Genomic DNA, 13,148 nt, shown 5'->3' with positions numbered 1-13,148 from the left:
TGCGCATGCGCCAGCCTGGGCTCCGCCCCCACGCGCCGCGCGGCTCCCGGGCCAAGTTCCAGGGTCTGGGTAGGTGGAGTCACCAGTCCCTGCTGCCGCGGGGCGCCCTGGGATAGCGGCGGGGTCTCCCGGTGAGAGCACGCCGGGGCGTCCTCTGGGAAGTGGGAAGCGCTGTGGGGCCTGGGTCAACGCGTTGGGATAGGCGGGAAGGCCAGGCGGCGCCGGGCCGTGGGCGCTGCAGGAGGCCCCTGGGCGGGCGGAGATCGCAGCGGCCCTGCTAGGACTCCTTGCCTGCTCCTGGGAGCGCTGATGCCCATCATCTCCCTGAATTTCTGTGCCCTCTATTCTCTTGTGTCAGTGGTTACGGCCAAGTTCAGACACCCCGGCCCTGCTCCGGAAGAGCCCTGGTCTCCGTGCCCCCACGGCACTGTCTGTAGACACTGCGCCACTCTAGCCCTCCAGGAGGAAACGTGGTGTGGGAGGGATTAACAGACCTGTGCTAATCAGAGCCGGGAAAGATGGAACGAGGAGAGTGAGCCTCCTCCACCCACACCCGTATCCTAATGTGCTGTCTCTCTATCCAGAACAGATCTCGGCCCCTTTCCAAACACTCCTGATGCCTCATTTGCCTCTATCCTCTTTTCGACCACCTTTTCTGGGGCTGAAGCCCTCACGGGGCCTCTCCAGGTTCCATCCCGTTTCTACACAGTCGGAACCCCATGGATCTCCCATCTCCCGGAGGAACCGTGAAGCCAAACAGAAGCGCCTGCGAGAGAAGCAGGCGACTCTGGAGGCTGGGATAGCAGGGGAGAGCAAGGTTAGGAGTCAGACAGCTTGTCCTTGGGTTTCTGAGATTTGGGAGCGGCTGGACGAGATGGGCTGAAATGCAGATGTCTGGGGTATACTGGACCCCAGCCTCTTCTGCTTTCTCTCCTCAGTCGCCTGCAGAGTCCATTAAGGCCTGGAGTCCTAAGGAGGTAGTATTGTATGAAATCCCTACAAAACCCGGTGAAAAGAAAGGTAAGTAGAATAAGTAAGAACCCCTTTTCTTTCCCATTTGTGTTACTCATTTGGCCGGCCGAAATGCAGCTTGGGAACAAGTTCAGTGGTTAGTGGAGCTCTCCTTGCCTCCACAGATGTCTCGGGGCCCCTGCCTCCTGCATACAGCCCCCGATATGTTGAGGCTGCCTGGTACCCGTGGTGGGTACGAGAGGGCTTCTTCAAACCAGAATATCAGGTTAGTACCTGGCGGGGAGAGGTCCTAAATGGTCTCCAAGACAGAGTGGCCCTTGAATACAACTGGAACCTCAGAGTTGAGCTGACATTGTAGACCTTGCCTTCTTTCTGGCCCTGGTGTCTCCAAAGATTTCTCTTGGCAGGTTCCCCCTGACCGATTCCCTCCTCTCCACCCTTCTGTTATTTGCAGGACAGTTCTTCCCTGAAGTTTTTTTCTGTTTTGGAGACAGCAGAGGGTGCTGTTTCCTCAATCCAATTCTCTCTTGCCCTTTGACTTTTTTTCTTCCTCTAGGCCCAGCTGCCCCAAGCTACAGGGGAGACCTTTTCCATGTGTATCCCACCTCCCAATGTCACGGGCTCCCTGCACATCGGCCACGCACTCACGGTGGCCATACAGGATGCCCTCGTGCGCTGGTGAGAGGGGAGTGGAGGCTGCGTGAGTTCTTGGAAGAGATGTAGGAAGGGTAGGAATGAGTGAGGATAAACATTTAAGCACAGGTGCTCACAGGACGGCACTTCTGTTGCAGGCATCGAATGCGTGGGGATCAAGTGCTGTGGGTCCCTGGTTCCGATCACGCGGGAATCGCTACCCAAGTATGTTTTCTGTTATATGTTCCTTTTCTTGGGTGAAAGCAGTTTCTTCCCTGAAACCAACCTGACTGTTCATTTCCCCTGAATCCAACTGCAGGCTGTAGTGGAAAAACAACTGTGGAAGGAACAGGGAGTGAGGAGACATGAACTGAGCCGGGAGGACTTCCTTAGGGAGGTGTGGCAGTGGAAGGAGGCGTGAGTATGATGGGCAGGGGTAGGGGGGCCCAGATGGCAGATTTGGGTTCTTACCTCCCACCACTGTCACTCCTGACTTGTAGTCCCTGGCTGTTCCCAACACAGAGATGGAAGCCCTGGAGCCCCTTAACATTTGGTGGCATTTCCAAGCCTTATTTGTGTGTGTGTGTGTGTGTGTGTGTGTGTGTGTGTGTGTGTGTATGTGTGTGTATTATATATGTATTTGAATATTCATGTATGTGTGTGTGTGTGCATTTTTTATTTCTCTCTACTTACCCCAAGTTCTTCCACTCACCCATTCCCACCTTCCAATTCCCATGGAATTACTCTCATTCTTCGGGTCTGTTATCTCATGTTATCTTCTCTGTGAAGCATCCTTGGATATCCCACAATGTGGCTGTCTCTTCCTATAGAATCTTTTGCCTCTTTTAATGTCTTAGAAAACTCCATATTGGGTTTGTGAGTCTGTTTCTATTAGCCTCTAGAGGCTGGATCAGTGCCATCCTCACTTGACCTTCCAGCACCTGGCATTGCTGGAGGCATTGCTGGGCCTGGTATATGGGAAGTGCTTGGGAAGCATTTGCTGACAAGGATCTCTCTGGGCACAGGAAAGGTGGAGAGATCTGTGAGCAGCTGCGAGCTCTGGGTGCCTCCCTGGACTGGGATCGAGAGTGTTTTACCATGGATGCTGTGAGTGTTGGAGAAGGTTTAGAAATCTGTGTGGGGCGTGGCAATGCCTGGGTCCCTAAATAGGGTGATGGGCTGAGAAGTGGCTGTTAGAGGTGGACACTCAGGTCATTCCAGGGCTCCTCAGCGGCTGTGACTGAAGCTTTTGTGCGACTCTACAAGGCGGGGTTGCTGTACCGGAACCGTCAGCTTGTCAACTGGTCATGTGCTTTAAGATCAGCCATCTCGGACATTGAGGTGAGGTGGAGAGAGAGAAGCACGTTTGGGAGAGCTCTGAGGCAGGGTGTTCAATGGTTAAGAGCTCAGACTCTGGAGCTAAGGTGCCTGGATTCAAATCTAAGGCCTGCCTGCGAGGGCTTTGTGGCTTTTGGCAGACTATTTTGTCTCTTTAAGCCTCAGCTTCCTCAGTCTGTAAATTAGAGATGATGTAATGCTTGCATCGTGGGGTGTTGTAAAAATTAAATGAGAATTAAATGAGAATTAAATGAGAATTCACCTAGGTGATTGGCAAGATAACCTGGCCGTGGCTTAAGTGCTCAGTGAATATTTATTAGAAGTGTGACTGCACAAGCACTGGGGTGAAGGCAGACGGAGGTGGCTCCTGAATCCTTCAGATGGCTTTTAGATGGGTTGCAGGGAGGCTGGGCAGGTGGATGAGTGGCAGAGTGAAACCTGGGTACGAGCCTTGCAGAAAGGCTGCCCTCTGACCCAGCCTTCTCGGTGCCTCCAGGTGGAGAACCGGCCGCTGCCTGGCCACACAGAGCTTCGACTGCCTGGCTGCCCCACCCCTGTGTCTTTTGGCCTCCTGTTTTCTGTTGCCTTCCCCGTGGATGGAGAGCCTGGTGAGCAAAGTCCTCTGCAGGTCACCTATTTACCTCTGTTTTCCCTGCTTTCTGGAGCCCATGTTGGGCGGCTCGGCACCCATCAGTCTGTCTCCCATATGAACCTTGGTAGTGTTCACCTCAGTGTGGGCACTTACCCTGCCTGGGTCTTCTGGGGGACCCAGAAGTGCATGTGGTCACTGCCCTTCGAGAAGCAAAAAGTGCATGTGGTCACTGCCCTTCGAGAGCGTGGTGTAATTCTGCAGGAGTGCGCTATCCAGAAAAGAGACATAAGATCAGTTCTAAGGTGTGGTGTTTAGGGTAAATGTTCTGAAGAGCTCAGAGAAAGGGAAGACAGATGAGCTAGAGTCATCGTCAGAGGAAGCTTCTTGTAGGAGGGGCTGAGTGTAGGTGGCGGCAGCACTGGATGCTGCCCCTGCACAGGTGCTCACCCTGAAGAATGTACAGCATTTGTGATTAGGACCCTGAGAATCCCCAGTGTCCTCTGGGCACCCAGCAAGAATTCTACTTTAGTTGATTTAATTAATACTGCCCCCATTTCTTCCATACAAATTCCTTAGCACCAGACACCCTCTCAGGCCTCTGGTCGTCAGCTTATGGGAAACCCTGGGTTCCTGTAAACACTGCTCCTACTTTTTTCTGGTCATTCCTGGGGTCCTCTTCCACGTTGACTACTCCCTGCCCCTTCCCCTTTCCACTTCTGCTGCCTTTAGCTATGCTGGCAGTGAGGGGTGAGGATGATGACCAGCTGTAAGTGCTTAAATGTTTGTCTCCAGACGCAGAGGTTGTGGTAGGAACCACGAGGCCAGAGACACTGCCTGGGGACGTGGCTGTGGCTGTTCACCCAGATGACTCCCGTTACACGGTAATACCCAGTGCACTACTGCACTCTGGCCTGCCCACCTCCATGGCCTTCTCTTCTTTGGGATTTTGTTTATTATTATTATTTTATTTTTATTTATTTATTTTTTTTGAGACAGAGTCTCACTCTGTCACCCAGGCTGGAGTGCAGTGGTGCGATCTCGGCTCACTGCAACCTCTGCCTCCTGGGTTCAAGCAGTTCTCCTGCCTCAGCCTCCTGAGTAGCTGGGATTACAGGCACTTGCCACCATGCCTGGCTAATTTTTGTATTTTTAGTAGAGACGGGATTTCACCATCTTGGCCAGGCTGGTCTTGAACTTCTGACTTCGTGATCCACCTGCCCCGGCTTCCCAAAGATTGGGGATTACAGGCGTGAGCCACCGTGCCCGGCCTTCTCTTGGGCTTTCGATGGTGGCTCTTTCTCTCTTGCTTCTACTTCCTTTTCCTGAGACTTCTCTCAGACCTGCAGGGGCTCTGATTTGACTCCCTCACCTTCTTATACTTTTTCTCTAGCTCAGGGGTTGACAAACTGGCCCATGATCCTAATCCAGCGTGCAACCTTTTATATTATTTATGGCTGCTATTATATACCCTCTCCAGCTCTGCTGCAGTGGCAGAATAGAGTAATTGTGCAGAGACTGAATTTGTCTCTAGGCCAAAAGCCTAAAATATCTACATTCTGGCCCCTTAAGAGTTTGTTGACTTTGCTCTAGCTCGCTACCTTCCACTTTCTGCTCTTATTCCTGGGGTTCTGATGCCCCAGCCCAGACCCTTCCACCCCACACAGGTGCCTGTCCCTGATCCCTCTCCCTTCCCTTCAGCATCTACATGGGCGACAGCTTCGTCACCCCTTGATGGGGCAGCCTCTCCCCCTCATCACAGATTATGCTGTTCAGCCACATGTGGGCACAGGTGAGTGAAGGGCAGGGGAGAGAGAGAGTTGGGGATCCTGGAGGAGAGGGGAGGGAATCAGGAGGAGGAGGAAGGTGGGGGTGGGAGAGCCTCACACAAGGTGGTCTCAGTGGAGAATGGGAGGGAGGCACAGACAGAGAAAGTCGCAGGGGGCTGGGGCGGTGCGGGTGATGGGGCAGCGCGGGTGATGGGGAGCTGCGGTGATGGGGCGGCACGGGTGATGGGGCGGCGCGGGTGATGGGGCAGCGCAGGTAATGACGATACATCTGGAAAAGCAAAAGCCAAGGTCAGGTTCAGGTCTCACCATGGCTGTGCTCCCCCAGGGGCCGTGAAGGTGACTCCAGCTCACAGTCCTGCCGATGCTGAGATGGGGGCCCGACATGGCTTGAGCCCCCTGAACGTCATTGCGGAGGATGGGACCATGACCTCCCTCTGCGGGGACTGGCTGCAGGTGGTACCAGCCTGTGTTACCCCATCCTTTGGGGGCACCTGTCTGCCTACTCCTCCCCCCAGTTTCTTATTTCTCTAGAGGACTTTCAGCTTTACTCTTGCTGCTTTTTCTCTAGGGTCTTCACCGGTTTGTGGCCCGGGAAAAGATAATGTCTGTGCTGAGTGAACGGGGCCTGTTCCGGGGCCTCCAGAACCACCCCATGGTACTGCCCATCTGCAGGTAACTTCATTTTAGCTCCTTTACTAAGGGCTACCCCCAAAAGGGAATGCATGAAGCTTAAGAGTGACAATAGGATGGGCTCTGCACCCCTCCATTAGAATAGAAGCTCCGTGTTCGTTCACTATTGTATCCTCAGTACCAAGGGCCTGGCATGGCATAGGGTCTTGTGCCCCTGGGAGAAGTCACAGGGCCAGAGGAGCGGTGGACTCACCCTGTCTTCCTTTCAGTCGTTCTGGGGACGTGATAGAATACCTGCTGAAGAGCCAGTGGTTTGTCCGCTGCCAGGAAATGGGGGCCCGAGCTGCTCAGGTGAGGCTGCAGTGTAGGAAGGACCGGGCCAGGGGTTGGGGGAGCTCCCTGAGAACTGGAATGAAGAAGTGGGAAGCAGAAGGACCTCCGCCCCGAAGGCCTCTCCAGCTGTGGTGATTGAGAGGATGTGTGGGAGGGAGGCCGGGCAGCCCAGAAAGGGCTGGCTCATATCCTTACTCAAGCCCAGAATCTTTGCAGGAGGCTTGAGAGGTTCTTTCTGCATTTTAAAATGACCTCAGAGGCCGCCCGTCGTATCCATGGAGGTGCGGCCGTGTAGGAAGGCAAACATTGTCTAAATGCCCCATTCTCTCCAGGCTGTGGAGTCGGGGGCCCTGGAGCTCAGTCCTTCCTTCCACCAGAAGAGCTGGCAGCACTGGTTTGCCCACATTGGGTAAGGTTGGGGTAAGGGGAGCTCTTGTGGAGATGGGGAGGAGGGACCGACTAGTTATTCTAAGACTCATGGATGTCCTCCTGGCAGGGACTGGTGTGTCTCCCGGCAGCTGTGGTGGGGCCATCAGATTCCAGCCTACCTGGTTGTAGAGGACTACGCGCAGGTGGGTAGGAAGAAGCCCTGGGAGGGCTGAGTGTGGCGCAGAGCACCTGGCCCAGGAGCCAGAGCACCGCAGTGCCAGGCCCGCTCCTGCCTGTTCAGGTGCTTCATGCTCGTACTCACTTAACCTTCTGCGCTATTAAGTCTCCCTGAACTGGGGTTTCTTTACCTCACCCCGGAGGCACCTGGCCACTCTAAGACCACATGAGAGGACATGAAAATGAAGTGACATTTACACCTGTCAGCTGTTCTTCCTCGCTCTCCCCGACCCCTTACTAATTCTGCAGGGTGAAGAAGATCGTTGGGTGGTTGGACGGTCAGAGGCTGAGGCCAGAGAGGCAGCAGCAGAACTGACAGGGAGGCCAGGGGCAGAGCTGGCCCTGAAGAGGGGTGAGTGCCTGAGCTGGGGAGGGATGTACAGGGGAGCGGGGAACTGCACATCTGGGCCTTTGAGGGGAACACATACAGAGGTGGAGAAGGCAGGGTCCGGAAAGCTGGGAATGGAGCCAAAGGGGACAGTCCTGGTCTCGGGATGGGAGTTGGCCTAGAATGGTGGCAGCAGTGGTCTGAGGTCCTGGAAGCCGAGGTTCCAACTGTCCCCATTCCTTTTTTGTTTCCCAGACCCTGATGTCCTGGACACATGGTTCTCTTCTGCCCTGTTCCCCTTTTCTGCCCTGGGCTGGCCCCAAGAGGTGAGGCGGGTTGAGAGGGAGAGAATGAACGGGAAACTATGAGAAAGCACAGCTAGGCCCCCGCATTGGCTTGAGGGGGCCCAGAGCCTGGGCCTCTTACTGCTGTCTTCCCTCTAGACCTCAGACCTTGCTCATTTCTACCCGCTGTCACTTTTGGAAACGGGCAGTGACCTCCTGCTGTTCTGGGTGGGCCGCATGGTCATGTTGGGGACCCAGCTCACTGGGCAGCTGCCTTTCAGCAAGGTAACAGCCTGTCAGTGCCCCACCCCTTTCTGTGACCCCAGTGTTCCCCAGACCTTGTCCTCCATTATTCTAATTCCTAACGTGGTTGTTTCCATGTCCCCAATTCCTTTTTCCTGATTCACTTCCCATCACCCCCAAAAGTATGGAGGCCAGAGATCCCAAGGGACCCCCAAGGAAAGGCTCGTGGAGCCCTCTTTGCTGACTCCTCCCTGTCCCCAGGTGCTTCTTCATCCCATGGTTCGGGACAGGCAGGGCCGGAAAATGAGCAAGTCCCTGGGGAATGTGCTGGACCCAAGAGACATCATCAGCGGAGTGGAGATGCAGGTGAGGACGAAGTGCCCACAGGAGGGACAGGGTTGGCGGTGTTCACAGGAGAGAGGAAGGATGGCCCAGGGAGGAGTGAGGCCCGTGGGTGTGACCCTTGTAGAGGTGAGGCCTTTGACCTGGGCCGTGAATAACCCCCTCCCCAGGTGCTGCAGGAAAAGCTGAGAAGTGGAAATTTGGACCCTGCAGAGCTGGCCATTGCAGCTGCGGCACAGGTTAGTGGGTGCTGCCTGCCCACTCCCGGCTCTAGCTCACCGCCTCTGGCTTCCTCCGCAGCCCAGGTCCTGGCCCTGCAGCCACAAAGGCATCTGCCTCCCTTCTTTTTCCTCTGGTTGCAGAAAAAGGACTTTCCTCATGGGATCCCTGAGTGTGGGACAGATGCCCTGAGATTCACACTCTGCTCCCACGGAGTTCAGGGTAAGCCTGCACGAGGGGTGTTGGGTTAGCAGAGGGCAGCGGGCACCTGTGCAGGGGCAGGACACCAGTGCTGCCGCCACCTACACGCAGACTACCTCCATTCTCTTCTTCCAGGGGGCGACTTGCGCCTGTCCGTCTCTGAGGTCCAGAGCTGCCGACATTTCTGCAACAAGATCTGGAATGCCCTGCGCTTCATCTTCAATGCCTTAGGGGAGAAATTTGTGCCTCAGCCTGCTGAGGAGGTAAAAGAAAGCAGAGGTGCTTGGGAGTAGGTGTAGTCAGGTGTCAGGGCGCTGAGGTGGCATCTGGAAGGAAAGGAGGCAGGGGAGGGGGCGTCAGGCCCTCCTGGGCCTGACGCCCCCTCTGCCTGCAGCTGTCTCCCTCCTCCCCCATGGACGCCTGGATCCTGAGCCGCCTTGCCCTGGCCGCCCGGGAGTGTGAGCGGGGCTTCCTCAACCGAGAGCTCTCACTTGTCACTCACGCCCTGCACCACTTCTGGCTCCATAACCTCTGTGACGTCTACCTAGTGAGTGAGGCTGGGGGAGGCTCGGCATGCCCACCCCTGCAGACCTGCTTCTCATTCCTCTGGAAATCCGATTCCATGTCATAGAGCTCTGGAGTTAATAAGTTCCCAATCGTCCCTTCAGGAGAGGAGAGGAGAGGAGATGAAGGAGTAGTCTCGGTTCCCCTCTTCCTGGGACTGCTTTCAGCAGTGCGGCCAGGCACTGTTGCCTGCCTGTCACCTGGGGAGAGGACGAGGAGGAGACTTCTAGAAGGGTCTGACAAGTCGGGGTCAGAAAGCAGAGGGGCATTTTTTTTCAGTCCCTGTAGTTGCTGAGTTTGGCCCGTGGGCAGGCTGCATGCAGAGGCCTGGGGGTGGGTAGCAGTGGGCTTTAGACCTGGAGTTCTCACGCTGTCCTATGCCCAAAGCACCCGCGGGGCTTGTTGACCATGGATCCCAGCTGCCCCTGAGCGGCTCCTTCAGCAGGCTGGGTGGGGTGGGTGGGTGTTAAGAATATTCATTTCTTGTCCCAGGTGGTGCTGCTGCTTGCTGCTGGCTGCGAACCACTGCCCTAGCTCAGCCTTTTAAAAACCTTTGTCCCTTTTTGATAAGCAAAAAACCAAAAAAAAAATCAAAAACTCAAAAAAAGGTCAATGATTTTTTTCCCTATACACGTTTCCCTGGAAATCTTATCCCTGTTTACTTCTGAGAATTGCTGCCCTGGGTTTCCCTTCTTTGCGCTGAGTGTGTCCTGGGACTTCAGATCATATCGGACATGCTAAGTGCTTCTGCCTGTTCCTCTTTCCCAGGAACCATGGCCTGTCCTGCTGGCGGGTAGGGCACTGGCTGTGGGGTGGCGGGCTCTGGCCCTGGCCTGTCTTCTGACCATTGGCTTCCTCTCCAGGAGGCTGTGAAGCCTGTGCTGCGGCACTCGCCCCGCCCCCTGGGGCCCCCTCAGGTCCTGTTCTCCTGCGCTGACCTTGGCCTCCGCCTCCTGGCCCCACTGATGCCCTTCCTGGCTGAAGAGCTCTGGCAGAGGCTGCCCCCCAGGCCTGGTTGCCCCCCTGCCCCCAGCGTCTCGGTTGCCCCCTACCCCAGCGCCTGCAGCTTGGTGAGTCCCAGGTACATGACACCTCAGAGTGGTCTCTCTGGTGAAGAGTGGCGAGCGCCTTCTGAAAGCATTCGCTGCAGGGGCTCATCTGCAGGAATGGCTTATACTTTACTGTGGATCCCTGGGGAGGATGGACTGTTCCTGCACGGTGGCTGTGATGACCCTAGGGTCTTGAGGGACGGTATTAGCATAGTGCTCAAAAGCAGGACTCTGTTGCTAGACTGATATTTTTGAGCTGTGTGATCAAGCCTCAGTTTCCCCCATGTTTAAACGAGGAACAGTAACAGTACATGTCATGGTTGTGATGAGGGTGGGTGTCCCCAAAATCTCAGTGCAGCTTTAATAACCCAGAAGGATAAATGCTATAAATGCACCCAAAAATTATTTTAAAATTTAACTATTTAAATATCTTTTATACTTATTTGTTTTTGAGTTTTGACTAAATCATTTTAAATTCTAATTTATTTTTGGTTGGCCATTTCAATCAGAGCAACTAAACTGACTTCAAACACTGATCATCTGGAACCTCTAGATGACACCTCACTATTTGTCGTGTTCCTTGAGATAGTGGATTTTCTGTGTTGTTGAGGACAGATCTCCTTGCCATAAGGAGATGGGGCAGATGGGTCGAGGACAGAGCCAGAGGGTTGGTACTGAGTCTCCCAGGAGCCCCTTTGCTAACTCTGGGTCCTTCATCTCCAGGAGCACTGGCGCCAGCTGGAGCTGGAGCAACACTTCTCCCGGGTCCAGGAGGCAGTGCAGGTGCTGAGGGCTCTCCGAGCCACGTACCAGCTCACCAAAGCCCGGCCCCGAGGTGAGGCAGGGCGGGTCCTGGGCTCGGTTCTTTGCAGGAAGAGGGAGCTGGTGGGGAAAAGAGGAGAGCCTGAAGGGTAGACCCCCTCATTAGGAGGTGCAGGTGGAAAGGCAGGCAGGAGCCGAGGCCTTGCCTCTGATGGTTTCTGTCTTTCCAGTGCTGCTGCAGAGCTCAGAGCCTGGGGAGCAGGGCCTCTTTGACACCTTCTTGGAGCCCCTGGCCACCCTGGCCCACTGTGGGGCTGTGGGCCTGTTACCCACAGGCGCAGCAGCTCCCTCTGGCTGGGCCCAGGCTCCACTCAGTGACACAGTTCAGGTCTACATGGAGCTGCAGGTGACCAGAGGGGATGGGGAGGCTTAGGGCAGGCTTGGGAAGCATGCTGGGAGGAAGGTGGTGGGGTGCTGGGCTGTATAAAGTGGGGGAAGGAACCTTCTAATGGAGGATGGAGGCCCGGCAGCATGCGGATGTCTGAGCGTTTTCTCCCTGTTCTTCCCCAGGGCCTGGTAGACCCCCAGATCCAGCTATCTCTGTTAGCTGCCCGAAGGCACAAGTTGCAGAAGCAGCTTGATGGCCTCATAGCCAGAACCCCATCAGAAGGGGAGGCAGAGACTCAGAGGCAACAAAAGGTAAGGTTAGGAGAGGCCCCCAGAAGGCCTGACCCCTGAGGGAATGTGGGCCAGGAGTGGTGGGCCTCATGCCTGGATCCTCACCCCCTTTTCTCCTGGTCCAGCTTTCTTCTCTCCAGCTGGAATTGTCAAAATTGGACAAGGCGGTTTCTCACCTCCGGCAGCTGATGGATAAGCCTCCAACCCCAGGGAGCCTGGAGCTCTAACTCATCATCCCCATCAGTTTTCCTCCCCCTCAGACCTGTCTTTGAGGACAAACATTTGTCAGCTGTCAGGATGCAGTGGGATGTCAGAGACTATGTGGCCCATCGCCTTCATTTCATAAATGAGGAAACAGACTGGCTTGGTCGTTGCAGTGACCGTGGTGTCCTTGAGATGCTCATGTTACTGTCTGGCCTGCCTCCCACCTGGAAGTTTGGGAATGAGGAGATTCAGATAAACTTTTTAAAATTCCAAACATGATTGCTTATGGCTCTTTGGTCCCCTTTGCTCCTAGTGGTGACTTCTGTGCTTCTGAGTTGTCCCCTGAGAATTTGATCTGGGAATAGAGGAGGGGGGCTTCCTTGCTGGAGGCAGAGGGGCTTTCTAGTCACGGGGTAGAGCATGGGCATGGTGGTCCCGGTTCTACCTACCTTCTGGACTGACTGACAATACCCCAGCTTTTGCAGGCTCTTTCTCCTCTAAGTCTCACTGAATGGAAGCTTCCTTGTTCCTTGGCCCTATCCCTAGAGTTGCTGAGAGGAGCTGGCCCCCTCCAGACCTGATGGGCTGCAGGCTGTGCTGCAGACGGCGTGCCCCCACCTTCAGTGCTCTTGACACCTGAGTGCCAGAGACGCTGCCCAGCTTCTGAGTTCACAATCACAGGAGCACAGCCAGCCACCTTACCCACTCCAAACACTGTCTCATCTCCATGGAATTCAGGGGCCTGGCCCTTCCACGCCCAGGGTACATTCTGTCCAGCAGCTCTGAGTAGCCTGTCCTGGGCTGGGTCCTCTATGGTGCTAGATATGCAATGCCATTTAATCCTACTGAAAACCTCACAAGGTGGGCGTTAACTCCATTTTGGAGATGTTTAGTTTCACTTTATTTTTGAGATAGGGTTTCGCTCTGTTGTTCAGGCTGAAGTGCAGTGGCACGGTTGTGGCTCACGGTAGCCTCAACCTTCTGCCTTCCGAGTAGCTGGGACCACAAGTGTGTGACGCTGTGCCCTGCTAATTTTTTTTTTTTTTTTTTTGAGACAGAGTCTCACTTTATCACCGAGGCTGGAGGGCAGTGGTGAGATCTTGGCTCACTGTGACCTCTGCCTCCTGGGTTCAAGTGATTCTCCTGCCTTAGCCTCCTGAGTAGCTGGGATTACAGGTATCCACCACCATGCACAGCTATTTTTTTTTTTTTTTTTTGTATTTTTAGTAGAGACAAGGTTTCACCATGTTGGCAAGGCTGGTTTCAAACTCCTGACCCCAAGTGATCTGCCAGCCTCAGCCTCCTAAAGTGCCCAGATTACAGGTGGGAGCCACCATGCCCAGGCCCGCCCTGCTAATTTGTAAAATTTTTGGAGAGACAGGG

General features: G+C 54.8%; 1 protein-coding gene across 4 annotated transcripts; it reads left to right on the top strand.

The window, feature by feature from the left end:
• Nucleotides 1-8: 8 nt before the first annotated feature.
• On the top strand, nt 9-12,064 carry VARS2 (valyl-tRNA synthetase 2, mitochondrial). 4 transcript variants are annotated; one of them, XM_017510440.2, is made up of 30 exons: nt 9-131; nt 585-817; nt 939-1,020; nt 1,137-1,237; nt 1,529-1,650; nt 1,764-1,830; nt 1,925-2,022; nt 2,631-2,712; nt 2,827-2,946; nt 3,440-3,551; nt 4,328-4,416; nt 5,234-5,324; nt 5,648-5,775; nt 5,891-5,994; nt 6,222-6,303; nt 6,618-6,694; nt 6,782-6,857; nt 7,141-7,243; nt 7,475-7,545; nt 7,663-7,788; nt 8,008-8,112; nt 8,259-8,327; nt 8,451-8,529; nt 8,644-8,771; nt 8,903-9,055; nt 9,936-10,142; nt 10,845-10,956; nt 11,114-11,289; nt 11,454-11,582; nt 11,687-12,039. In XM_017510440.2, the coding sequence occupies exons 2-30, from the start codon at nt 617-619 to the stop codon at nt 11,786-11,788; spliced, it is 3,192 nt and encodes a 1,063-aa protein (XP_017365929.1). In that variant the 5' UTR covers nt 9-131; nt 585-616; the 3' UTR covers nt 11,789-12,039. The 4 variants fall into 4 exon arrangements, 3 of the variants coding, with proteins under 3 accessions (XP_017365929.1, XP_017365931.1, XP_037587995.1); XM_037732067.1 differs by having other exon boundaries at nt 11-131; nt 590-817; XM_017510442.2 differs by lacking the exon at nt 585-817.
• The last annotated feature ends 1,084 nt before the right edge of the window (nt 12,065-13,148 follow it).

Source organism: Cebus imitator, unplaced genomic scaffold (assembly GCF_001604975.1).
Source record: "Cebus imitator isolate Cc_AM_T3 unplaced genomic scaffold, Cebus_imitator-1.0 Scaffold440, whole genome shotgun sequence".
Taxonomy (NCBI): Eukaryota; Metazoa; Chordata; class Mammalia; order Primates; family Cebidae; genus Cebus; species Cebus imitator.
The sequence above is the reverse complement of the archived record's forward strand: the minus strand, read 5'-3'. Positions and strand labels throughout refer to the sequence as shown.